The 27178-nt window shown below is 40.9% G+C and overlaps 3 protein-coding genes across 5 annotated transcripts; 2 read left to right on the top strand and 1 right to left on the bottom strand.

Moving 5' to 3' along the window:
- Positions 1-1078: 1078 nt before the first annotated feature.
- ube2e1 (ubiquitin-conjugating enzyme E2E 1) lies at positions 1079-17891 on the top strand. Its single transcript, XM_072370596.1, has 6 exons — positions 1079-1154; positions 2298-2456; positions 2562-2612; positions 16478-16610; positions 16930-17077; positions 17726-17891. The coding sequence occupies exons 2-6, from the start codon at positions 2305-2307 to the stop codon at positions 17821-17823; spliced, it is 582 nt and encodes a 193-aa protein (XP_072226697.1). The 5' UTR covers positions 1079-1154; positions 2298-2304; the 3' UTR covers positions 17824-17891.
- Positions 17859-23299, bottom strand: nkiras1 (NFKB inhibitor interacting Ras-like 1). 3 transcript variants are annotated; one of them, XM_072370595.1, is made up of 4 exons: positions 23128-23299; positions 22459-22559; positions 21955-22196; positions 17859-20333 (listed from the first exon to the last, which is right to left on the bottom strand). In XM_072370595.1, exons 2-4 carry the CDS (start codon positions 22550-22552, stop codon positions 20091-20093), a joined length of 579 nt encoding a protein of 192 aa, XP_072226696.1. In that variant the 5' UTR covers positions 22553-22559; positions 23128-23299; the 3' UTR covers positions 17859-20090. The 3 variants fall into 3 exon arrangements, with proteins under 3 accessions (XP_072226696.1, XP_072226695.1, XP_072226694.1); XM_072370594.1 differs by lacking the exon at positions 23128-23299 and adding an exon at positions 22828-22940; XM_072370593.1 differs by lacking the exon at positions 23128-23299 and having other exon boundaries at positions 22459-22814.
- A 56-nt stretch (positions 23300-23355) lies between these two features.
- Positions 23356-26694, top strand: rpl15 (ribosomal protein L15). Its single transcript, XM_072370592.1, has 4 exons — positions 23356-23431; positions 24237-24418; positions 24503-24639; positions 26334-26694. The coding sequence occupies exons 2-4, from the start codon at positions 24247-24249 to the stop codon at positions 26637-26639; spliced, it is 615 nt and encodes a 204-aa protein (XP_072226693.1). The 5' UTR covers positions 23356-23431; positions 24237-24246; the 3' UTR covers positions 26640-26694.
- Positions 26695-27178: the final 484 nt, after the last annotated feature.

Raw genomic sequence — 27178 nt, 5'->3', positions numbered from 1 at the left:
CTGCTTTTATTACGTCCCAGCAGGCACATTCAGAGGTTGAGTTGTGTTTTTTGTTGGCATTTCGCATTGCTAAAAAAAACTCGGAGAAACGATTTCCCATCCCAGTGTATTTAATATTCAATTAACGTCACATAGGTAAAATATGGCTTCTTTAATAAAGTAAGATAAGCTAAGTACCTTTCACCAGCTGGTATTAAAAAACACCTGCAAATGCGAAATGTAACAGAGCGATCAAAAGAAGATCACTAACCATAATTTTGTATATTGTATATTTTAAAGGTAGTAAATTCTTGGGTTTCTAAAATAATCATCTTTAGCTGATTACATCTGGCTAATCTCGAGGTGCACTGACAACATTTAGCTACTTTCTGTAATGCTGAATCATGTTTTTTTTATAACGTCTCTCAGTGGAAGCCGTCGTTCACACTAACGTGGTGTGAAAAAAAGGAATAACTAAAACTATATCACGACGTCGCCTTTTTGCTGCTGGACCAACACTTCCGGCGAGAGCAGGCACGCTTCCATCCAGCGCCAGCGTTAAGTTCTTTTCGTTAACGATGGTACCGGAAACTGGACCGCTTATTTATACTAAATAAAAGCACGAAACGTCAACATAGAAGCTCGCTGTGGACGCCCTTAAAATTCCTCCATTGGACGCGATCTGTGGTGTTTGCAATATTTTAGCCAGAACAAACAGACTGACACAACGCAATGTAATTCTAACAAAAATTCAGACAAATGCTTTAGAAGTTTCAACATTTTTATTTGTAACCAAAATAATGACAATTCCATTACACTTGCAGTGAACTTACTGATTTCTTCAATAATGAAAATGAAATGGAATATATATTCCATTTAATTTCTATTATTGAAAAAATCAGTAAGTTCAAAAATGTTGAAACTTCTATATTTATATATATTTATATATATACATACACATGTATAAATATATATGTATATTCATACTGTTCTTGTGGTCGAGACAGATAAAATGTCTAATCTAATATATCAATGGAACTGCATACATTTTTCTGTGCTTTTATTTATAAATAGCTGACCGGAAGTGTCAGTTGTGCTTATTGAAGTTATCTGACACCAGTGCGTCCAGGCGGCGGAGGCACACACGCATAGTCTGTGCTTATACACAAAGAAAGGTATCCATTTCGAAAAATGTCTATTACGGCTACGAATGATGTAAGATTTTGTGTAATTGTGTGCTCTTGAGGATGTTAGAACAATTGATGAGTCTGTGTTGAGGTCAGGGATGAAATTAGGAGTCGGTCCATCCTGTGACTGTACACTGAGATCAGCTGCATGTCGACGGGTATTGCTTTTAAACGATAGAAAGCGTCTAAGCGACCGGCGTGTTGTGTTCGGTTTTAATGTCGTAATGAGGGTTGGAGGTAGTGAAAATAGTTAGGCAGAGCTGTGTGACCTCGCTGACTTCCTCAGGTGAAAGTTTAATTCGGCTGAAATTTGTTGAGGTGTAGTGTCAGGGTTCCCTGTCGACTGCGACATCACCCCGTCGATGTGTTTCTTCTTTTCCACGACTTGTTCGACTGAGTCGATAGCAGATGTGTGATGTGTGGCCGTGTATCACTCCGTGGTGTCGGCCAGAAGGAGGCCTGCAGTCGAACTATTTTACCAAATGATTTCCTTTGTCGCAGCCCGACATTTCTAAAAATAACGCCTGAGCACAAACCTTAGCTGGGCTCACAATTCTGCGTTATCCGCTGATAAGGACGACAAATTATTTTATATATCACCCACACACTGAGGACTTAAACTGGTAGAACTAGTTTAGTCGGTAAACGTCTGGTCCAGGCCGCGTAGTTAAATCGACGGAGACGTTTATGGAGTCTGTGACTGCAGGGATTCATAGTTGCTGCCCATAGCTTCCATGCACGCGCTGAGCGTTTGTAGAAACGGTATGCCAAATTCCGTTTACAATTGTTAACATTTACATTTAGCGGGCGTATTGGCAGCAGTATTTCCTCGTGTTATCGCTCATTGGGGTTGTAGTGGAATGTAATTAAAGTCGGCGCATCACGACACAGTTCTACCTTTTAGAAAGATTTGGGCTCCACAGAGCTCAACGCTGCCTGCACTCATTTTTCGCGTGAATAAGACGGTTGTTGTAACTCTTGACTTGTCCCTGCTGTATTTGATGCTTGTGGAGTTGCCGTCAGACTTTCTGCAGTTGCCTTTTTATACCTTGCACTGAATCAAGGTTTTACATGTAAATGTTGGACCTTTTTAGTGAGAGTTCGAACCTAAAGTTGATGTTTGTCGCCAAGGCTCGGTATGTCGGATGAAGATTCTCGTGCCAGCACAAGTTCTTCCTCCTCTTCGTCATCAACCCATCAGCAGCAGCTGGAGGCAAACCCCCCAAAGAAACGAGAAAGCAAAGTCAGCATGAGCAAGACCTCCAAACTTCTGTCCACCAGCGCTAAAAGGTGAATCTTGATGGCTGGAGTCGGGGCAGCTCCTCCCCAGCAGGCCTCTACTGGGAGATTAATTTTATATGTCCAGCGTCTGATTTTTATTGTTTGCTTTTCCAGAATTCAGAAAGAATTGGCTGATATTACACTGGACCCTCCTCCAAACTGCAGGTAAGGGGATCGTTTAATTCACGGAGTATCATTAACATGTCTCAGCAGCTTATTTTCCTTCAGTGAGGACTAATGTAGACTTCTGAAAAGCCCACGTCTGTTTGCGAGTCTCCCACATTTAGGCATTTAAAAACCATCGCACATCAGGGCAATGAGGCACTAAATTGTCTGCTGTAAAAGGCAGAAGCTTTGTTTGCTGATCTTTTGACCTTTCCAGTAGGTTATCCAGATAAACGGAGAGTTTTCTGTTCACATGAAGAAAAGCACACCTTCGCCGCTCTTTTCACGCCTCAGTGGAATCCTGTTGTTTGGGCTCAGTGTGGAGCCCTGGTCAGAGTTCTGATCAGTTCACCTGCTCCTTTTAATCATATCTGCCTTGACGTGCGTACAAAAATCCTCCTGTTTCTGCACATCTGCCAGAATTAACAGCAACATTTGATGTTTTAGATGTTTGGTTCTTGTTAACATTTTGGATTATGACAGAAAACAAAAGCACTTAATCAGTTTGAAAAAAGAAGGCAACATGTTTGTACTGAGCAGAATTTAAGCTTGTGTCTGTACTTGTTTTAAAACCCTGTATCAGCTGGGTGAATGGTTAATCATCTTTGAATTGAAAGCAGTTATGAGAGCTCTGCACTGGTGTTGGATTTGTCCACATGCATTGATTTTGCTGGATTGGGTCATGTGTAGCTTCTGGTGTCTGTGTGCTCAGGTCAGGGCTCTGCTTCACTTGACTGGGACGGTTTTGTTCAGTCAGACATGCCACTCTGAGTAACCTTTTTTACATGCTCTAATAGCATTGAATTGATGTATCTTGTTGGTCTTGGTGAGCAACTCGTGGCCATTTTAGACCACATTTGATGTCGTTTTTAAACTTTCAAGGCACCTCATATCACTATTTCAGAAATCTTGACCTCTGAGGCTTTGAATGTGGATCTTGAGGATTCAGGACTTTTGATCAGTCTGTCCAGTTAGTGTCTGCAAGCTAATGTTGCTCTAACTAATCAGATTAGTTGATTTGTATTCAGCTTTATGGCAGCTCCTTACATCAGTTTGTTTCCCTTTAACGCTTTGTGCTGACATCCTAACACAGTCGAAGCTGTTCTCATTCATATATTTTTGTTTCTGATCAGATGACAAAATTTTATTTATTTATATAGTGCCAAATTACAACAAATGTCATCTCAAAGCACTTAGATTAGAAGACTTCCAATTCATTGTAATAAAATCATAATCCAATTAATGAAATTCCAAATGAGTCCAATTCATACATACAGAGCCAATTCAAAAACAATTTCCTAGCTGAGGAAACCAACAGGTTGCAATGAAACTTCTCTTCGCTGCTCTCTCCCGTCCTGAGCGTGCACGAGGCGACTGTGGAGAGAAACGACTCCCTTTTAACAGGAAGAAACCTCTGGCAGAACCAGACTCAGGGAGGGCGGCCAATATTTTTTTATAGGTATGATGATCATTCAGGGAAAAGGCTTGAAGCAACAGGTTATTGAGATTGTTTACTGGCACAGTCCACAGCCTTCTAATGCAGAAGAACAACACTGGGAATGTGCGAGCGGCTCACACATTCTGCTGCTTCTGTCTGCCACCTCGCAGGGTGACAGGAAAGAGAGGTGTTCCTGCAGCGGGAGAGCGACCATGTTCTCCCATGTTCTAATGAGCCACAGTAAGCTCTGAAGAGCAGCTAAGTTCTGTGATAAATTTGCCATGGAAACGCAGTGTCCTATCTGTGAAACAACTTTTCCAGCCGGCCAGATTTGGTCTGCCTGAGCTGTCTTTCCAACAAGTCTTGTGAGTTTAGGCACTTCGCTTAGAAGTAATGACAGGCCTGTTGTTGATTATTGGCACTAATGTGCATGTCTGGATTGCAGGTTATGATGTCTCGGCCTGAGAGGCGAGCTCAAAAACTACCAGTTAGGTACCTGAGAGCGAAAACAAGCGTTTAGAAGAGGCACGTAGTCCTCAGGGGTGCTTGAGGCTCCACCAGGAGCTATTTCCCACTACACTCCTGCCTCTGTGTATTGTGTTTGAGTCATAATCTCACCTTTCGCAAAACCGACACTGCGTCTGTACCTTCAGAACCATGGTGGTGTCCTGGATTCCACTGAAACCTTCTGCTGGCTTGGTGAGAAAATGTTTTTATTATAATGCAGCGTTACTACTGATATAATCTCCGATATAGTAGGAAGTCTTATTGATTATGATTTTCACTTTCAGGTTGCTGCACCACAGACAAAGATGTGAGCTAATACACAGTCAGTTACAACCTTTAATCTTTAAATGGAGTGATATTGTGTGTTCCACCTGTGCGTCCTTATTTCAGTTGTGAAGATAACTGGCTGGTGAACAAGTTAGTTAAGAGTAGTTTGACCTCTACGAGTCCAGGTTTAATTTAAAGTCAGTCAGGTCCAAGTCCAAAATAAGGCCCTTTGTTCGCAAAAGGTGTTTCGCCCTTTGTGTCCGTTTATAAGGACATTTAAAGACGTTTATTGTGGCGGGGGAAATAAATGCTCAGAGATGATGTGCGTCTGAGCCTCATCAATGATGATTATGCCTCCCAAGTTAAGCTTGAGAGCTGATAAGATGAGCAAAGTCAACAGATCTGTCAGAAACACTGAAGCTGTGTACACATGAACACGAGCACAGATTTTTCACTGCGTTTGCACCCATCGTCCACAAGCGAACACAGTTTCAGGGCTCTGAAACGGAGCATTGTGGGAAATCGTCTTCCAGGGTGAAGATTTTGACGACTTTTATGTGTGGACTGGAAAAAGGGGGAGACACCATCAGTCTTTGAGAGCGAGCTTATTCTCCTTGAACAATGGTGAAAGAATTTTCGTATGTCAGGACATCGCTGTTGCATCTGACCGAGCCGCTTCGCACATACTTTGAAGGAAGGAAACGGTTCTAACAGAGTTAAGCACACACACAGATATCTAGCATTTTTATGTGGATGGAGATTTATTTTTTCTAAACAGTGCTGTGTCTGTGCAATTCTTTAAAATTGGACCAGAGAAAAGGAAACGAACCCACAAGCCTAAAGCCTGTATCCTACTAACTGACAAAGCTTGGTGAGGATAAGGGCTAAGGTTAAGGTTATGGATGAGGTCGGGCTGCTCAGAGTGAAAATAAAGTGTGCGCATGTGTGAATGGACCTTCTTTTTTTTTTTCTTTTCTGGGTCATGTATGAAAACTTGGAGGCTCTGTAAGTATGGCCACAGAGGTCCATTGTATCACGCTGCTGCAGTGGAGAACGTGCTCCTTCCTTACCAGGAACACACTTTTAGTTTTTGGTTCAGTAACGCACGTATTCTCCTGCTACTGCTGCGACTCACCCCAGCACTGAATGTGTATTAGTCCACCACTGAAAAAAGGTCCTATTTATTCGAGATTAAATAAAAAGGTCGGCGTCATATAGTTGAACTTTTTTAATGTTTGTATTAATCAATGAATGGCACAACGATAAATGAGGACATTGTTTGTATTTACATGGAATTTGTTGGTTACAACACTGCGGTTTTAAGTCTTAAGCCTTTGTTTTTGTTCGGGAAGTCTGCAGAAGGAGTGTTTCCTTCTGAAAGATCAGGATGAGCAGACAGCAGAGTTGGAACATCTGCGCTATGCGTTTTGGAGCAGATTCTAATTTGTCACAGTGTCATCTTTACTCTGAGCTGTACTTCAGTTCTCCTAGAAGACTGCGTGAGAGCTGCATTTTCTGGAGTTGCTGTGTGTTTATTTAGTGATGCAAAAATTCGGGAGCCAAACAAGCTAAAGGAGGAGACGCTGCACAGTTGAGACAAATGGCTCCAAACCTGCATGGTGTGACAGATCTATCTCCCTTGTTGTCCAACAGTGCAGAGATTTCCTTATTTCTTAATTTAGTGTAGTTCCACTGTCTCGAAAACACTTTCCTTTTTGCATCAAATGCAGAAAAGGAGAGTTTTAATGGCTTCTGGTGAGTTCTGCTTCATTAGCACACTCTGCTCATTACGCTTTGAATGGCGCCGCTCGGCCCCCGCTCATTGTGTGTTGCTCTCGTTTTATTCTCTTTTCCTCTCCGATGCTCTCCTTTTCTCTCTCTCTCTGTCTTTCACCTTGCTCTCTGCCTTCTTGCGTTCTCATTTACTACATTTCCTCTTGAGATGTTGCCCGTGGGTGTCAGATTCCACACATTCCAGCCTCAGGCCTCATGACGGCGAAGGAAAGTTTGATGCTGTCCACAGTGGGGCTATTAGTGTGGAGTATGTTTGGACAGATAGTGTCATTATCATATTAAGATTAATATTCATTGCTAGCACAATATAGAAATATTTTTTTTATTACCTTCTGTGTGTCTGTGGGCCCTCGTGCAGCTATAGAAATGGAAGATATTTCCTCTGGATGGCTGATGCCAGCTGGGATCTGTCCACACACACCTCTGCAGTGTTATTGGCTTGCATGTTTGATACAACTGAGGATTTCTCAGCAGCTTCTTCACAGCTATAAAAAGTCTCCTCCCTGGAGAGGAAGTGGCTGGTCTGTATGCTGCTGTTACCTCAGAGAGCCCTGAAAGCACAGCAGCGTTCTGAGCTGCTGCACAGATGGAAGTTTGAAGAAGTGAAGTTTTCCTTCCAAGTGCCAGGCTTTGGTCCAGCTGCACGGGGAGGGAGAGCTTTACCAGCTGCGACAGCGACGCTGTCTTCTGCTCGTGCGTGCGTGCGTGCGTCTGTCATCATGTTCTAATGTCCTGGGAACACTTGCTGTAGTCAGAACAGCCACAAATGTGGTCTTGAGTACTTTGGCAGCTCAATGTGGAAAACATTTAGTCAACAATATCCCACCTGTGAAAGATACATTTTTAGAATAAAAGCTTAGAGCAACACTTTGCTTTACAGGTCTGTAAATTCCTGATAATTTTCCAGGAATTTGCCTTCAAAGGGCTGTGTAATGTGGTAGCAGTTACAGGTAAAATGGAGTGTGTGCTCACTTGGTACTCTGCCAGTTAATTGTTTTCATATAATCTTAAACCTTATTACTCATTGTTTGTTTGGCAATTCTTGTCCAGGCAAGAAAAAAGGTTGCCATCCAAAGAATTATTTTAGTGAAGTTTTTCATTTTCATCTGTTAAAGTTGGAGTTTCTCTGACATACCCTTAAACTTCAGGCACCACATGGAGCGAACAGCAGAACTTGTGACATAACCGTGTATTTGAAAACCAGAAGTGGTTAATTTAGCACCTCAGACAGACTTGAAGCCTGGTAAGGATTTCTTGTTTTATGGCCCTTTAGACTTTTATCATGCTTTAACATACCAGAAATTGGTTTTGCAGTCACACTTTGGTCCATCTTAGGGAACATATAGTAAAACAGTATTTTCAAATAACATTTAATTAAGAATGCTCTGAAACTTGAGAAAATATGAATCTTAAGCTTAAACTGACCAAGTGATCGCTCTCAATCCCTCAGGAGATATGAAACACTGATTAAAGCAATTACATTCAGGCATTAATCACTTTTCTTGTACTCAACTTGAACAGTGTTGTGCTAATTATTGTTTAATTGCACTTATAGCCACAGTGTTTTAACCCTATGGTAGGTAAAATCATGGTGGAGGAACATTTGAACGGGACCGCTGTTCATTTGTTCATTCAATACTCTGAACAGCTGATCATGTGTCAAATGCTGTTGTCTGTTGATGTGACTGCTGTCTGCCCAGTCCTTGTCAGACTGTTACAAATTACGCTGAAGCACCAGGGTGGATAATTTGCCCGACACTGACACGTTCAGTTGCTACCACATTAATGGAAAGCAGTGCCTGTGTGAAAGGGATTTTAGTTGCATTTGGTGCTGTTCAGGTCACGTTTACAGACTATAAGGCGACAACTGCACAAGCTCTGTGCACAAATGCATGGAAAGCTGATGGTGTCTTCTTTTGGGCTGCTTTTTTTTTCTTCACATGAATCACGTTTAATATTTTTTTTATGCTTTAAATATAACTTTATATAGTGCTCAAGTAAATCGTTAAACTGTTACTTTGCACTGCACAAAAATCCATGAATGTTGTATAGGGTGCCCCTTGGTTCTGCTTAGCCCTTCTGTTTGGAAGGAACAGATAGAAATGAATAGATTTTTGACAGCTCTAAAAGCAGTGTACTGTAAGAAGTGTTTTTTTTACAGATTTTATGCTGTATGAAAAGCACCATTTTAACACAAATGGTGAATAAGGGCACTATACGCTCGCTACTGAAACACAGTGAGTTACAGAAAGGTTGCAATTTGTTTCGATGTTTTGGTTAATTGGCACACCGCTATTAGAACAGAGCTGCCTTTATTCCCCCAAGATTTGAAGTGACTGCCCCACAGTGAAGATATTCCGATTAAAATTTGCTGGATCAAATGTCGTAAGTCTTTCTGTCCACAGTGACCATCTCCAACCTACTTTTCTCTGAGCAAGTCGAATAACAGGGGTGTGTGTGCAGGGACAGCTTAAGTTGAGTAATGAAAACAGCAGCAGTCTCTGGTAGCTTTCATCTTAAATGAATCAGAAATATTAAGGAGTCTTATATTTGAAATGGAATTGAATGAACTGGCTGTTTCAGTCCAAAACTTTGGATGAAGCTTGGAGAATATGTTTTTCATTGCAGTGTCTTTTTAATATAAGTTCCTCAATAATATCAGGATCATTTTGTGATAATCTTTGTAATACAACCCTGTGTTTTTTGTCACTGACTGCCAAAAAGACAGCTGGCTCATTGGCAGCAGACTTTCTGTTGAAAACAACACAGAACATGCATCCAAAGCGGTGAAGAGCTGTTCTACGAATGAACCGTACCAACAGATCCAGAAATTATTACAAAAAGCTCCTTTTGCTCAGCATTTTGGGTGAGGGTAGATGTTTGCTCATCACAATGAACTAGGTCAAGTGTATTCCGCAAGTGAAAAGGTAAATTCATGTTTACAGTTTGTTTGGAATATGTTCCAATTGAAGCTTGATAAATGGTTAAATTGCACCTGGAATCCTGACCCCTGGTTCACGTGTCTAATGTCGGTGTAAAGGGAAAAGGCAGCACAGTGAATTCTCTTCTGTAGTTTCATCCATGTTCACAGTTTTCATTATTAAAGTTTGAATAAAACACATTTATACAAATCGTACTGTATAAAACCAAAAATTAATTTCTCCGACTAATCCCTCCTCATCCAGACTTTTTAGGCTCAGCTTCTTTGAATATTTCCGGTGTTGAAATAAGGCAGATCTAGACAACAGAAATCATGATTTCTGTCCGGATGTTAATGTCCATGATCAGCATATTCTTTGGAATATGTTGAAAAAGATCCCAGTGTAGACCAACAGCCTTTAATTTCGGACTTGATTCATTTGTTGTACTCCCAAACCTGCGAGAATCAACACACAGCAGTGTCTTTCCACACAGGGGGCTGTCAGGTTAAGCACTCAAAGCGTGACGTAGGTGCATACCTTCTATATCAGTTCGGTGATATATGCATCAAAGAACATCTACAGGCTGATTGGCGTTACATAAGATTGGAGCAGGAGTGTTCTATAGTCTTATATTGTCTTGGTTAGGCTGCTTAGGAGTGAAAATGAAGCGCATTGTGCGCTGCTGACATATTAAGATTTGTTCTAAACAAACGATACAGCCACATCACGTGCTTAATGGTAAAATACATGGCAGAGACGGTCCCGTCAGGTGATAACAAAATGTGCTTGCTTCAGATGGAGCAATATTCTGTTTCCATGAGCAGTTGTAATGATTTCACAGTCTGAGCAAGTAGTAAGATGTATATTAAGATGTAGTTGCATTACTTCTACTGTTGTAAATTAGTCTCCGTTTGTACGATTCTGAATGGATTCCTTGGAGTTACAAATGGTCATTGTTTTGTGGTAAGGTTAGTACGTTGGTGGGAGAAAAAAAGGCAGATCACACTACCGTTGTTTTGTTGCTGATCTTTAACGAAGGTGTGGTGGTGGCGAGTGATTCAGTGATTTTCTGTTCGCAGTTTTCTGCCATTTGGAAGGTCGGCGGTTCAATGCTGTGCTTCACATGTTGAAGTGTCCTCAGGCAAGAAAAAAAACACTCCATTGGATAGAATCTGTATAGACCAAAAAGGTATTGCATGAATACGTGTATAAATTGATGTTGTTTGTAGTGTAAAAGCTCTTTGAATGGTAAAGGTTATTGCAGTGAAGCTGAAGAAGACTCTGACTGATGACACTTGGTGAGTGTGCAGTGTTGTCCAGCATTCTTCCTTCCACAATCCACTGCTGGCTTATAAAAAATGCATTGGAAAAATCAAAGAACGTGATCCAGGATGACACCATCTGGATTCTGGACATGAAGCTTTGAGGGATTTCTGACTGCAGCACATTAGAATTTATATGGAGGCATTTAAATGCAGCTGCAGGTCCTCAAGTTTAAGAGCTCATTTCCCTCAATAAAAGGGCCGTACCATGTGCTTTAGGGATGTAACAATATGGAAATTTTGATATCTTTAGATTATAGTGACCAACTGATCACGGTTAACGATATTGTCGAGATATTCTCAATTGCTATACAAATGTCCACAAAACACATACACTGAAATAATTTCACGAAATCTTGTGATTTTCTTGTCGTAATAAAACATTACAAGTAGACTGGGTGCCTTCGGTTTCATTTGGAGACACTTGGCAACACCGCTGCTAACACGGCTAGCTGCTCAGCTAGTAGCTCCGAAGTGTCTCAAAACGAAAATGGAAAACGTTGCATTTTACGATAGATCCTGCTCGAAACTTTAGTATAACATTATTGTCAAGTTATCAACAAGTTGCACAATCTTCCTAAAGCTGAAGTCCCTCACATGATGTATCTGAACTGACGTTCATTGACTGTGAAGCTGTGGATGATGCTCAATGTTACTGCCTTTCGCAACTTTTCTCTTGCATGTTCTGCAGACAGGATAATTGTCTTCCACCAGTTGTCCCTCTGCATTCTTAAAAAACCCCAAATATGCTCAAACCTCGGATTTGGTCCTTTTAGTGGGGTGGAAAATGTCCTGCGTGCTTTCCGCTATGCTTTTATTGTTGATGCCTACGTTATGAGTCACTCGCGAGATTTGGATGAGGCTGTTATTACATAAACGGTAATCTTTATTGCCTAAAATTTGACCGCGATTTACCATAATACCAGTAACCGTTACATCCTCATGTGCATTAATACTTGTTAAGAAAGTCCTGAACTTACAGCAGATGATGAGATTCTACCGCCTTCAGCAGGAAATTCTACAGGTTGTGGTGTTTTTTTTTTTTTTTTTTTTTTTTTATGTGCTGCTTGAACTTCAATTCAATTCAATTCAATTTTATTTATATAGCGCCAGATTACAACAATTGTCATCTCAAGGCACTTAAGTAATATAGTCCAATTCAAGCCAATTGGAATTCAATTCATTGTAATCATGATCCAATTAATTCTTATAGAGCCAATTCAAAAAATTTATATCCTAGCTAAGGAAACCAACAGATTGCACCGAAACGTGTCTTCAGTCCAATCTCCCGTCCTGAGCGTGCCTGTGGCAACTGTGGAAAGGAACGACTCCCTTTTAACAGGAAGAAACCTCTGGCAGAACCAGACTCAGGAAGGGTGGCCATCCGCCTCGACCAGCTGGGGTTTGAGAAGACAGAAAAGAGGGAAAAGAGGGGGGAAAAACACCATAACGCCATTCAAAGGATATCTGTTGGAACAGGGAAACATACGTTAATAACCACAATAATGTCACATGTACATAAAATCAATTGTAAAATTAATCAGGGGGAAAAAGAGAGCAAAGTGAGGAAAGGTGTGACAGATGAGGTCCCCCAGCAGTCTAAGCCTATAGCAGCTTAACTATGGGATGTTTCAGGATTACCTGAGCCATCCCTAACTATAAGCTTTATCAAAAAGGAAAGTTTTAAGCCTAATCTTAAAAGTGGAAAGGGTGTCTGCTTCCCGGACATTTACTGGCAGCTTATTCCACAAGAGAGGGGCCTGATAACTGAAGGCTCTACCTCCCATTCTACTTTTAGAAACTCTGGGAACAACAAGTAAACCTGCAGTTTGGGAGCGAAGTGCTCTGTTAGGAAAATATCTTACAATTAGATCTTTAAGATATGATGGAGCTCGGTCATTAAGAGCTTTATATGTGAGAAGAAGAATCTTAAATTCTACTCTGAATTTAACAGGGAGCCAATGAAGAGAAGCTAAAACTGGAGAAACATGATCTCTCCTGTTAGTTCTCATCAGAACTCTGGCTGCAGCATTTTGGATCAGCTGGAGGCTTTTCAGAGAATATGTGGGACAGCCCAATAATAAGGAATTACAGTAGTCCAATCTTGAAGTAACAAATGCATGGACTAGTTTCTCTGCATCACCCTGAGACAGGATGTTCCTGATTTTAGCAATATTACGAAGGTGAAAGAAGGCAGTCCTAGAAACCAGTTTTATATGTGCGTCAAATGATAAATTCTGGTCAAAAATAACTCCAAGGTTCCTCACTGTAGAACTAGAAGCCAAGGAAATACCATCTAGAGTAACTATATAACTAGACAATTTCTCCCTGAAGCGCTCAGGTCCAAAGAGAACAACTTCAGTTTTGTCTGAATTTAAAAGCAGACAGTTCTGAGTCATCCAGGTCTTTATGTCTTTAAGACAGGCTTGTAGTCTGACCAACCTATTGGTTTCATCTGGTTTCATAGATAAGTACAGCTGAGTATCATCAGCATAACAATGGAAATTTATGCCATGCTGTCTGATAATGTTACCTAATGGAAGCATGTATAAAGTAAAAAGAATCGGTCCAAGCACAGAACCCTGAGGAACTCCATGACTTACTCCAACGTGTGAGGAAGATTCTTCATTTACAAGAACAAACTGGAATCTATCAGATAAATATGACTTAAACCAGCCTAATGCAGTTCCTTTAATCCCAATAACATGTTCAAGTCTCTGTAACAGAATGCTGTGATCGATCGTATCAAATGCAGCACTGAGATCCAACAGGACAAGCACAGAAACAAGTCCGCTATCAGAAGCTAACAGGAGATCATTGGTAACTTTCACCAGTGCCGTTTCTGTGCTATGATGCACTCTGAATCCTGACTGAAACTCTTCAAACAGATTATTTCTATGTAAATGATCACAAAGTTGAGCTGCAACTATTTTTTCAAGAACTTTGGACAAAAAAGGGAGATTGGATATAGGTCGATAATTAGCCAACACTTCTGAATCAAGAGTAGGTTTTTTAAGTAAAGGTTTAATTACAGCAACCTTAAAAGTCTGAGGTACATATCCTATCAACAAAGACCGATTGATCAAATCCAAAATGGAAGTGTCAATTAAGGGGAAAACCTCCTTGAACAGTCTGGTTGGGATTGGGTCTAACATACAAGTTGATGGTTTAGAAGAGACTATTGCTGTTGTTAGCTCAGAAATATCAACTGGACAGAAGCTGTCTAAATACAATTCAGGTTCGAAAGATACTTCTAAAGCTGCTCTACTTGATGATACATCAGTGATAATCATGGGAAGGATTCCATTAATCTTCTCTCTGATAGAAACAATTTTATTGATGAAGAATCTCATGAAATCATCACTGCTGAGAGTTAAAGGAATACATGGCTCAACAGAGCTCGGACTCTTTGTCAGCCTGGCAACAGTGCTGAAAAGAAACCTGGGATTATTCTTATTCTCTTCTATCAATAATGAGTAATAAGCAGTTCTAGCTTTACGAAGTGCTTTCTTATACGTTATTAAACTATCTTTCCAGACTAATTGAGACTCTTCTAAATTAGAGGAACGCCACTGTCTCTCTAGCTTTCTTGTCGTCTGCTTTAACGCACGCAGCTGTGAATTATACCAAGGAGCCAACCTCTTCTGACTGATTACCTTCCTTTTCAGAGGGGCAACATTGTCCAGTGTTGTACGCATTGAAGCTGTAGTGCTGTCAACAAGAGAGTCAAGTTCTACTGGAGTAAAATTTAGGTAGCCGTCCTCTGTCATATCAGCACATGGCAGTGAAGAAAAGGATGATGAAATCAACTCTTTAAATCTGGTTACAGCATTCTCTGACAGACACCTTCTATATGTAGAATTCTTCTCAGAAACCGTGTAGTCAAGTAATGTAAATTCAAAAGTTATTAAAAAATGGTCAGACAAGACAGGGTTATGAGGGAACACTGTTAACTGTTCACTCTCAATGCCATAAGTCAGCACAAGGTCAAGGGTATGATTAAGGCAGTGAGTAGGTCTGTGAACACTTTGAGAAAATCCAATAGAGTCTAATATAGAATTAAAGTTAATATTTAGGCTGTCATTTTCAACATCTACATGAATATTAAAGTCACCCACTACAATGACTTTATCTGTACTCAGCACTAACTGTGATAAAAACTCTGAGAATTCAGACAGAAACTCAGAATAAGGGCCAGGTGGACGATACACAACAACAAACACAAGTGGTTTTTGTGATTTCCACTTTGGGTGGGAAAAACTGAGAATCAGAGATTCAAAAGAGCTAAAACTAATCTTGGGTCTAGGACTGATTAGTAACCCTGATCTGAAGATAGCTGCCACTCCTCCTCCTCTACCTGTGGTTCTAGGAACATGAACATTTAAATAGTCAGAGGGAGTTGATTCATTAATGCTAACATGATCCTCCTGCTGCAGCCAGGTTTCTGTAAAACAAAATATATCAATATGATGATCACTAATCAAATCATTCACTAACAGAGACTTCAAAGGGAGAGATCTAATATTCAGCAAACCACATTTAATAGTTTGATGTTTTTGTTCAGTTAAAGTTTTTGTTTTAAATTTTTTTTGCACAAGAGGATTTGCTCCTTTTGTGTTTTTTGATTGAGGGGGGGGCAGCATCAGGTGGGAAGCCGCAGAGAAGTGTGTAAGACTACAACTCTGCATCCTGGTCTCAACCCTGGGAACTTCCTCCAACTCAGACACGGATCCTCCAGCAGAAGATCTTTGTGGTCATTTGTCCCTTTTTGTGATGGTTTTGAGTCTTTTCCTGGTTGTATCTTGTTTGGGCCTCAGCACACGCCTTCGCCCAGAAGCCTGCTGACCCCTCAGACCCCCACGGGCCTTTTGAATAATCCAAACATCAAATTAATTAATTTCACTTCTGATGTCTATTTTTTATTTTAATTTTTGTTTTGTTTTAAATACAGGTTTAAAATGCCATAAAAGCCTGACATAAATGTCTTTTGATTCCTGACCTGATAAATATTGTTTTGTTATTTTTCGACAGATATGACTAAGAAAAAGAACTCTCTGGTGTTAACATATGTATTCAAGTCTTATTTGAAATAAGAATTTATTTAATTGTTTAATTTCAAATGCTGACACATTCATCTTTCAGCAGATGTGTGAAATGCAGGGATAATGGAAGTTTCTGCCTAATGAATGAACTGAAGCTGAAGACCTCCCAATGACCTAATTTACCGTGGTTTTAATGAAAATAAGTGTATGAAAAAAATGTTCTATATCTGGTTATTTATTATTTTTTTCAGTTGCAAGCAACTGTAGAATAACTTATTTTTAAGCCTTTCCACAGGGAATTGTGTCATACAGTTGCTGCATCACACACACACCTGGTAAACTTTAGAGGTGAAAGGCAGAACACAGTTTTGGGTGTGTTATTATTTGGGAACCAGACCACATGTGAGCAGCAGCCTGAAGTCAGTTACAGCTCTACAATGGAGCTGTGTTCTTTTTTTGTTTGGCTCAGTGGAGCGGTGTTGATTTTAGGTGGAAGATATGACTGAAAAGTATGAGGAATATAACTAAATGTTGTTCAACTGCGACTGAACGATTTTGTGCTTTGTGTCAACAGCGCTGGACCTAAAGGAGACAACATCTATGAGTGGAGGTCGACCATCCTGGGCCCTCCAGGCTCCGTGTATGAGGGTGGTGTGTTTTTCCTGGACATCGCCTTCACACCAGACTACCCCTTCAAACCACCTAAGGTGACACAACATTTCAGTAATTGCTAGTCAACAAGGCCTCCTCTGCAAGATGTTTGCATAGAAATCTCTTTTTCACAGGTGTAGTTTTCATGGATTCCACTATAGGGCGCCATCAGCCTGTGGAAAGCGGCTTATAGAAAACGGCTCAAATTTCAAGGCCTTAGATTTGGCAAATATGATAACTCACCTCGTTTGTTTTAGTTAATACTGACTTTTATCTTGGAGCGGTTGTTAATTGAGAGTAATCACGAAATAGTTCCATGGAGATAAATGTGTAAAAGCTGTGGATGAAGGACCTAATATTTCTTTGTGTTTGCAGGTGACGTTTCGTACAAGGATCTATCACTGCAACATCAACAGTCAGGGGGTGATCTGTCTGGACATCCTGAAGGACAACTGGAGTCCCGCCCTCACCATCTCCAAGGTCCTCCTGTCCATCTGCTCCCTGCTCACTGACTGCAACCCTGGTGAGAGCTGACAATTCCACACAAATGATACAAACATACTTGTCACAGTATTCCATGGATGCTGCTTTACATGATTTTTAGGGTTAATTTCATCTGAATAGACAGACTTTTGCTCCTAATGATAACCTTAAAGACTGACCACACTAACAGAAACATAACTCAGCAAGTTTGTTGTAGTTTTGGTAACAATCTTTTTAACGCCCAAATCTTGATATTAGATATTTAGGTTACATTGCTCTCATACGGCTGTGTCTCTGGACACCATGAGCACAGTCAACCAATCAGCAGGCAGACAGAAGCATGAGAGGCCTGTAGCTCACAGAGCCTGCATTTTACTCACTGGCATAAAAACACTTGTATCAAAGAACACTTATTGTCAGATGTGTCATGATTACTCACAAGAAATAAGGTAACACTTTCCCTGTCATGTCAAACAGCAACAAACTTGTAACAGAACCTGTTTGCGTTGATGTCTCACCTGACATTGTACATTTCTACAATACAATCCCGACGCTAAACTTTCTTTGAATTTCCCCCACTGGGGGATGAATAAAGTATTATTCTATTCTATCACACAGCTCTGATTCATGCATTTAAGCAGAACCAGCCCAGGAAACACTCACCTGTCTTGTTTTGTTGTTTTGACAGCTGACCCTCTGGTTGGAAGCATCGCCACACAGTACACAACAAACAGACCTGAACATGACAGGATAGCCAAACAGTGGACCAAACGTTACGCCACATAATGAGCCGAGCAGCCGCCTGGTGGACGACCTGGGGAATGTGGGGAGGGGGGGCATGACTTGTAGCAGAGGAGGGAGGGAGGGAGGGGGGGATTTTTATTATAGAAATTGAAGTCTTAACTCCTTGTTGTTTGTCCTTTTTTGTTTTTTTTCTTTGTTTTTTTTTCTTTTCTAAGTTATCGCCCACCCAACTATAATCAGATTTGGTTTCTCTTGAAGTTTTAGCCTGTGCTTGAAGATGGACATTAATACTTAACCGCTAGATGAAATGTGTCTCAGCATGATTCCCAGTCAATAATGTCAGTGTAAACTCTCAAGTAATAAAAGTACCAGTTGGTGTTTGCTTCCTCTCCAAACTCCCGCTCTTTGGAAAATGTGTTCGACACATGTAGACATGTTTAGATATGGATGGACATTGGTTGTGATTTGTGTTCAGTACTAATGAAAAGCTGTTCTGTTTCTCCCCTTTAAAGAATTAAACATGACCTTGTGAAGCGTCCACACGTTTGATCATTTCACAGGCTTTAATCTGAATCAGTACACACAAATACAGGGATAGAATCATCATCTCACCACCTCTGCTCTACTTGCAGCACACTGAGTGTTAACACTCTTGACAAAAATAAATTAGTTAGAAAATAAATATTTGCTCCAAACACTGATTATTTCTACTATGATGGGCTGACATAAAAACAGCTTTAAATAGCAGCACTATTAGATTATACGGGCTCAACAACACACAGGAGTGCAACTAATGCCAGACAGACATAATGGAATTATAAGTCACGAGTAAAAGCAATACCATGAATATTATTGCTGGCAGGCTACAGTTGATATGAGATGGAATGGACTAGGCTGAGGTGAGCAGAAATGCTACATTCACATCAGATTAGGAAAAGAACAGCCTCCTGTTATATGGACAGAAGTCTTGTGTTGTTTTGAACCGAACACACTTAAAGTGAAATTAACTTTAAAAAAAATTGGGTTAGGGTTATTGTGAAAAACATGTTTCTCCTTTGAGAGTATTGTCAAGAACAATCTAGGTCATTTTTGGGTGTCTGTAATAGTGACCTTACTGTTTAAGGTGCATCAAGATAACTTCTGTTGTAATCTTTCTTTTTTTCTTTCAAAGCAAATTGAACACAACATCCTTCAGAGAGACTTTGATTTCTAGTTTGTGGTGGAAGCTGCACCAGAAAGCAAAGTTAACTTTTACTTGCAACCGCATTTTGTTTAGTCCTAGAATTTCTGTCCCAGCGGGAGATGGCTGCACTTCTTTAGCCTAGCTTGGCAAAAAAATTTGGTGCCAGCAGGAAACGGTGAGAATAGTTCCCTCTAAAGTTTAAAAGAAATATACTGCCTGCCAACACCTTCCCACCGAAATGATATGTCGGTTTAGTTTTCTATGAGGATGCACGTACAGTCCCAGCAATCTTAAGTGGAGATTTTTTGTAATGCAGAACTACTTGACACAACTGGTGCCCAGCAGTACTGTGCAGTGTCCTCCATCTACAGCTTGGGCTGCTGGATACAGGCCATGAGCACCTCACCTTAATCTGGCAACGTTAACTTGGCAAGGAGTCCAGAAAGCTATCTGTAACCACAGGTCAAATACAAGAAGAAAAAAAAAGTATTTCTCTATGCATCTCTTTGGAAAATGTTGTTAGTGAGGGTAAGGACTTCGGGAAAGACAATAGCACTGCAACGAGAATCCATCTAAACTGCAGCTACTCGGACTATTCGATTAAAGTGAAAGATGTTGTTACGTGCTGCTTACTGTCAGATTTATTTACACAAATCACAATACGACTAAAGGAGAATAATCGAGGGTCACTAGAAGGTTGGGACAGAGTTAACTCTTCTTTTCATAAAGGATCATTGTGTTTCCTAAGCTATAGAAGATAAAGGAGGCACCGAAACTCCTGTCCTTAACTTTTATAGAATTAAACAAGCTCTCGTCATGGCTGCCACTTATATTCTTCTGGGTCACTTCACTCAGTCAGGAACTTCCTGAACAAAAAAATGATTGATCAACCAGACACCACAGCTCTGTTACATCAGTGGTGTGCAGCTTCCTGATCTCTTGGCTCAGTGTTGCCATATTTGGGCATTGTTCCTGTACAGATATGAAAACCTGTGCACACTGTATCTGACTGACTGTGTTACAGCCAGACATGCCATACAGAAGTGCTGGGTGGATGAACACATTTGTCCAGAAATGCACCTGTCTGGTTTATCAGTCAGCCAAAAGTGGGTGAGGTGGGGGTGTTTCAGATGTCACTGGATGGGGTGCCTTTGCTTTTGCGTCCAGGCAAAGGGAAGGCTGACTTGCTCTGAGGCTGCGTGAGGCGGCTGGTCAGCTGGGTGAAGGGTTCGATGAGTGAGTTGCGCTCGGCGACACTAACCTCCCACAGCTTCACCTTCTCGCCTCGCGCCCACTGCTGTGCTGCGTCTTGCTCCACCTGACGGCACTCCAGCAGGTCGGTTTTATTCCCCAGCACTATGACTGTCACCTGGTAAAACGATAGTCGCACCTGAACCAACACTGATTCACTTTGTAAAGATTTAATACATGGTTTTATGCAAAACTCTGTTGGGGGGAAAAAAACATGAATTTGTTTTAAAATAGTCTTACTGTTGACTGAAAAATCTGTATATGTAAATTTGATTCAAATTTAAGTTTTGTATTGAATATCAGAATTCCAAGCATCTCCAGGAACCTCTGTGGTAGCTGCATGTGTTTGTCATCAACTGGCATGTAGGAGGAGCTGTGAATATGTAGGAGGAGCTGTGAATATGTAGGAGGAGCTGTGGATATGTAGGAGGAGCTGTGAATATGTAGGAGGAGCTGTGGATATGTAGGAGGAGCTGTGGATATGTGGGTGGAGCTGTGAATATGTGGGAGGAGCTGTGGATATGTAGGAGGAGCTGTGAATATGTGGGTGGGGCTGTGGATATGTGGGAGGAGCTGTGAATATAACGGTAGCTATGTGCTAACAGAGCAATAGTGCGCGTTCGTTCATTCATTCTTCTTAAAGTATTGGTGAAATAAAGACAGATAATGCCTTATTTAGAGGCTGCATCGTCCCTGCCCTGTTCATGCCATTATATGGATATACGCCTATTGCGAGTTATCTAAATAGCTCCCGAAGGACGCCGACTTTTGCCAAACTGTTCTCGGTGAGTAGAACGTATTTCATGACAGAAATAAGGCCTAGGTTTAAAAATACCGGAGTTCCCCTTTAAAGCGGCCTTGAGCAATATTTTTCCAGACTTTCTGTAGGTCTTTCCAGGTTTTTCTTTGGACATTGACTGATAAATTGTAGCTTTAGACACTTTGTAACTAACAATCTGTCACAAAGATACATAATTTGTTCCCATTTCTTTATATTTATCAACAGAGATACACCAGCATAAAACAAAGTTTTTATGCCAACAACGTGATTTCCAAAATTAAACTTTTAAATTTGGTTCACTGTTTTGAAGAAAGAGGACATGGAGGACAAAAGAAGCATATGAACAGTATCTGAAAGTGATGCCTACAGAAATAGGAAAAAATCCAGCAAAGACCTAACACAGGACCTGAGAGATGCATGTGGTCCTTCAATTGGTGGTCTGACAGTTCACTGAAGCCTCGTCAGAAATGGTCTCCATGTTAGGGTGGCTGTCAATAAGCCATTCTTAAGGAAGGGAAACAGGGAGAAAAGGCTGAGCTATGCCAAATGACACAAGAAGTGGACTGAAAATCTGCAGCAACAGGTCTTGCAGAGAGGTGATTAAAGCAGTCAGATCATCTTGACAGAGCACGGAACAAAAGGCAGCCAACATCCAAAGAAGAGCTTTGGGGTGTCCTTCAAGAAGCCTGGAGAACTATTCCTGAAGACTCCTTAAAGAAATGACAGAAAGCTTGTCTAAGAGAGGCTGTGTTGAAGAGTAAAGGTTCACTGACTCCAATGCTTGTGAGAACTATACAAATTCAGTTTTTACCTCATATACTGTATTTCAATTTATATTTGCACATTTTTCAATAACTCACTGCACTCCTTTGTCATTTGCCAGACAATATATAAAGAAATGAGGGGTGTGTAGGACTGTCTGGAAGGTTTCATCTAACGTACTTTGAACTGGTCTCACCTCTTTTTTATCTCTGGACTTGTCTATTTCCTTCTTCAGAATGTCCACTTTCTTGAAAGACTCCAAGCTGTCGACACTGTAAACGAGAACAAAGCCATCTGCCACTGAATAGTAGTGCTTAGGGAGGTCATGTCCATCATGGAGTCCCTTGGTATCGTAGAGCCTCAACTGTTCCTTCACACCTCGGTCAGTTTCCACCGAGGCCACATACACATCCTCCTGTGTCTCGTTGGACTCTGAGCCTAGAAAGTACAGATAACACATTCAGGACAAAGACTTCCAGCCAACCAAGAACATGCCATTGGAATGGCATCATAAAAATGATATGATGCGATAGAGTAAAAGCGACATGGAACCAGTGCCATTAAGTATAATGGCAACAAGCTGTTATAATGCAGATCAATGAATAATCTAAGTCAGAAACATACAGGGCTTTCACACTTAAACAAAATAGGAGCGCTACAAATACGAACCGTCTCGAATCACTGTACGTGCAATACTTACCTACATTGTGATTTCCGTACAACAGCTGTTCCAGAATGGCAGTTTTCCCTACCGCTGCCTGGCCACACACCACAACTTTACAACCTTTCCCCATTTCGAGCCTGCAACACATGAAGAAAAACGCCCCGTATCAACAGTAATATCTGGCGCATGTTCGACAAATGCTGATATGACACAGCACGGAAAATAATTCGGCATCAAACTGACGCTGAATCGCACTGACAGCGTTTTGTTGTTTAGCTGGCCGGCTAATAGGTCAGCCTGAACAAATCATAAGCGTCACATCATTCATATTGTAAAGAAACCAATGACAGGCCAGGTACAAACACATTTGTTCAATTTCTGGTACGTTTGAGGAAAGTAACCAACTTCAATGAGGTAGATAACTAGACGTTTGTTAAGTCTGTAAATGTAGAGTCCACAACCGGTACATCCATTCTGCTTTGCTACGCTTGAGTCGTCCATCCAGCGTGAAAAGGGTTCTGAAGTCACAGCGCATGCGTAAATCATTGCACTCGAAATAGTAAAGCGCGTGATATATTTAAATATATTTATGTGAGCTGTGACGGTCGTGTCTACGCTACTAATGAACAAAGCTCTTGATATATAATGTTTAAATGCAGACCGTACATACGTAAGATAATTTACAAATTTTATGTATGTACTTACTGTAGTTTCTATGGTTGCTATCAGCTACAGTTTGAATTACGCTTTGAACCACTAACAACTTGACTGAACATCTGTTTACTGTATAAGCACTTTATGCTATCATATTACTTTTGAATTATTGAAACGACTTATAGCTGGTGTGTTTCTTCACTTCAGAAAAATCAAATGGGCTGAAGCGGTAAATCAGAAATGAAAGAGACGATGACTACATTTCCCATGATCACGCAAAGGAAACGCGCTACTCTGGTTTTCATAAGGCATGCTGGGTAAATGCCCTCTCTCTTTCCGGCTGGTACGCCATCATGTAAGCGAGATTTTTCATACTTCTGAACTAAACACAATCCACAAAAATCGTCATTTATATAGTTTCATCACTTGTTATAATTCAGAGTATAACTTCTAAACTTGTGAGCGATTTATACAACCGTGTTATTTTTTGACAAATATTGTTAAATCGCTTATTATGGCCCTGGTTTACTGGTACCGAGACAGTGTCGATCTGCTAGCAATTTGTAGATGTGTTAGTTGTCGACCTAAAGTGTGCCGTGGCCGTGTTTTCGTTACATTTTGGTTAACTTAATATGTTTGTCAATTTCACGTCGTTCAATGCAAATATTTATCATAATGGTTAATTTTGTTTCTCCACAAAATCCCGGCTCGGTATGAAGTGAAGCTACGCGGCTAACAGTAGCATGCCGATTTAACTCGTAGGTAGCATGGAGTAATGCTGCCGCTTTATATTTGAACATGTGCACTGTCTTTTCACTCTGTTTTTACTGGGATCCTTTACAACTCTGATAGAGAAGTGGTTGACGCTTTTTAACATGTGGATGCCCATAAACAGTTAAGTGGCGTCACTACCCTTGAATGACTGGTCGGTCTGAAATCATATGTTGTTACAGGCATCTGGTAGTTCTAACAGATAGCAGATCAACCTTTCCTATGAACCACTTGTTTGTTTTCATCTCCATTTTAAGCAGTGTTAATCTGAGTTTATCTCAGAACAGGTGCCAGTCACACATCTATATAAATCCTGAATTAGACTTTTAATTGCAATATGAATCTGGACAGAAAGCTGAGAACTAATGGCAGACCTTTCTCTTCTTCAGATAAGTCAACATGGGAGCATATAGGTATATGCAGGAGTTATGGCGCAAGAAGCAGTCCGATGTGATGCGCTTCCTGCTCCGTGTCCGCTGCTGGCAGTACCGTCAGCTGTCCAACCTCCACCGTGCTCCTAGACCCACTAGGCCAGACAAGGCTCGCAGGCTGGGCTACAAGGCCAAGCAGGGTGAGTGCAACACTGAGTGCTTGTGTATCTGTCATGATAATCTGCTCAATGCTTATTAATCACGTTTTACTTTGGTTCAATCAGGCTATGTTGTCTACCGTGTCCGCGTGCGCCGCGGAGGCCGTAAACGTCCCGTTCCAAAGGGTGCTACTTATGGCAAGCCAGTCCACCACGGTGTCAACCAGATCAAGTTTGCCCGCAGTTTGCAGTCCACTGCTGAGGTACGTTTGTCCTAATATCAGACTGTGGCTTTTAAATGAGAACCTACAGAGTTGCGTGATGTGTCATGTGAGTTTTAGAGTTTGTGTGAACAAACCGTTCGAGTTATGTTCCATGCTCATTGAGCACAGTGATCATGAAATAAGAAGTATGGAAGGTGATATTACTTCAAACGTTAATGGTATTAATTAATATAAGTAATGTGAAATTGGTCAAATGATACTGTTTTTTATTAGATGTAAATGGTGGGTTTCTCACCATTTCCTTATTGACTATATGTCCAGCTAACCCAAACTATAAAATCCATTCCCAAAGGCATCAGTGGTTTCATTTAAATCCTGTTGTGCCATCTCCATTACTGGCTTCTTGAACTTGTTTGTTGCAAGTATAGACTGTAAAGATGGATAGCATGACAGTTCCAGAGAAGAAAAGCCAAGATATCCTGCCTTTTATTCGGCTCTTGTTACAAAGCACAAGTCATCAGGGGGAAATAGCTCTGAAGCTAGTTAAGGGTTATTAAAATGGGCGTATTTGGGCTCTTACACTTTTGTTTTCAGTTGCTTTGATAGCAGCTTGACTGACTTATTTCCAAACGTATACACATTTCAATGATGATCTGAGGTGTAAATGTTGGGATTAGTTGGTGCTATTGATGGACCCACAGCAGGTTTTCACGTCTGGATTTATCAGGACACAAATTTAATTTCACAGTAAACACTTTTCTGTTCCATCTGGCACGAAAAAGCAAAGATTCTGTCATTTTCTGCTTCACTTTGTCACACGTACAACTGAAGATATTTTTGTTTACCTCCATCTCCAGTCAGGACTCGCAGTGTACATGCTAATTTTCAGTGAGTGTGCTGTGGGCAGAGCTGCAACATTTACCGACTGATAAGTCTCATATAGGTGCTTCAATACTGTCAGCAACAACCCACAAAGAAGAAAATGGCCCAGATTAATTTATTTTACCTGGCTGCAAGGTAGCTTTCCACTTCCTGAGTCCTGTGGTGTGGAGCTGATATTTTCAATCCAATTAAAAAAAAATCTCAAGGTCACAGCAAACTGAGCACTAACTTAACATGTAGAGTGCTGTATGTCATACCTTTATAGTTACAAACTATAATTTAGAAAGAACTGGTTCTGTCTGGACCAGTTCTTACTAAATTGTAGCACAGAGGGCACTGAAGATGAACAAACTCGCAAGACAGTGAGGAAATGATTGAATCTGCTTGTGTTCCTATTCAGTATAAACCTAAACTTTCTGTGTGAAAACCGCATTATGCTGTTTTGCTTTTCTTTGTTGTGCATTCGGTATTTGGAACACAAAGTGGTGTCGTTACATCAGTGTGCCTTTTTCAGAAACAACCCAGCTGTAAATGTTTGTCAGTTTTCTAGCACAAAGCAGTACTGCTGCAGCACAAGGATGGAACAGTGTAGCCATCTTTGATTTTGAACACTGTCAGCGTTGCTCAGACTTGATTGAATTAATATTTTTAAAAATAGAGCTTTTCTAGTAGTATGTAAACTGTAGGTCTTACAAGACCACAGAGAACCAAAAGAAATGAATGTTGTTTGTGTATGATCTCAGATTTCTTGGTGTTGAAGTTGAAATGTCCTTATTAACTGTCAAAGTAACTGATTTTGTGCTGTTTTGCTCTCCCCCCCCCCCCCCCCCCCCCCCCCCCCCCCCCCCCAGGAGCGTGCTGGTCGTCACTGCGGAGCCTTGCGAGTGCTTAACTCTTACTGGGTGGGTGAGGACTCCACCTACAAGTTCTTTGAGGTGATTCTAGTTGACACCTTCCACAAGGCTGTCAGACGCAACCCAGACACTCAATGGATCACAAGGGCTGTGCACAAGCACAGGGAGATGCGTGGCCTGACATCTGCAGGGAAGAAGAGCCGTGGTCTGGGCAAGGGCCACAAGTTCCACCTGACCATCGGAGGCTCCCGTCGGGCTGCCTGGAAGAGGCGCAACACCCTGCAGCTGCACCGTTATCGTTAGACCACACCAAACATGTTTGTACATTTAAACAAATAAACAGCCCTTTCTATGGTGACCATCTTGTGTGCTGTGTTTCAGAATGTTAATATTTTTAATGCAGTCAGGCTCAGACCAAACTTCTCCACCAGTGTTCAGTGTGTTCCATTTGTCAGAGCAGGCCCAGCTCTCTTCCAGTGTTGGAATAAAACAACTTTCACAGAGAATTAAGTGCATGAATAAGTCATCCTAGCGAGGTCGCAGGATCCATAAAACAGCTTTACACCCAATCCAGCTTTATAAAGCACTTTACATTACCAAAGAACCTAAATGCTGTACAGAATACATTTAAATTATAAATGCAATTACACGGACACAAAAACGTAGAATACTAGAATCCAAAAAACTAAAACACATCCATGCAATAACGAACAGCATAAAATCAGCACAAACTAAGCTCAACATCTCACGTGTGACAAGCCAAGGCAAAGAGATGAGTTTTAAAGGGGAACTCCGGTATCTTTAAACCTGGACCGTATTTCTGGCATGAAATACGTTCATCT

The sequence above is a fragment of the Leuresthes tenuis genome, unplaced genomic scaffold (assembly GCF_036924035.1).
Source record: "Leuresthes tenuis unplaced genomic scaffold, fLeuTen1.0.hap1 SCAF_18, whole genome shotgun sequence".
NCBI lineage: Eukaryota > Metazoa > Chordata > Actinopteri > Atheriniformes > Atherinopsidae > Leuresthes > Leuresthes tenuis.
This window is presented reverse-complemented; position numbering and strand designations above follow the sequence as displayed.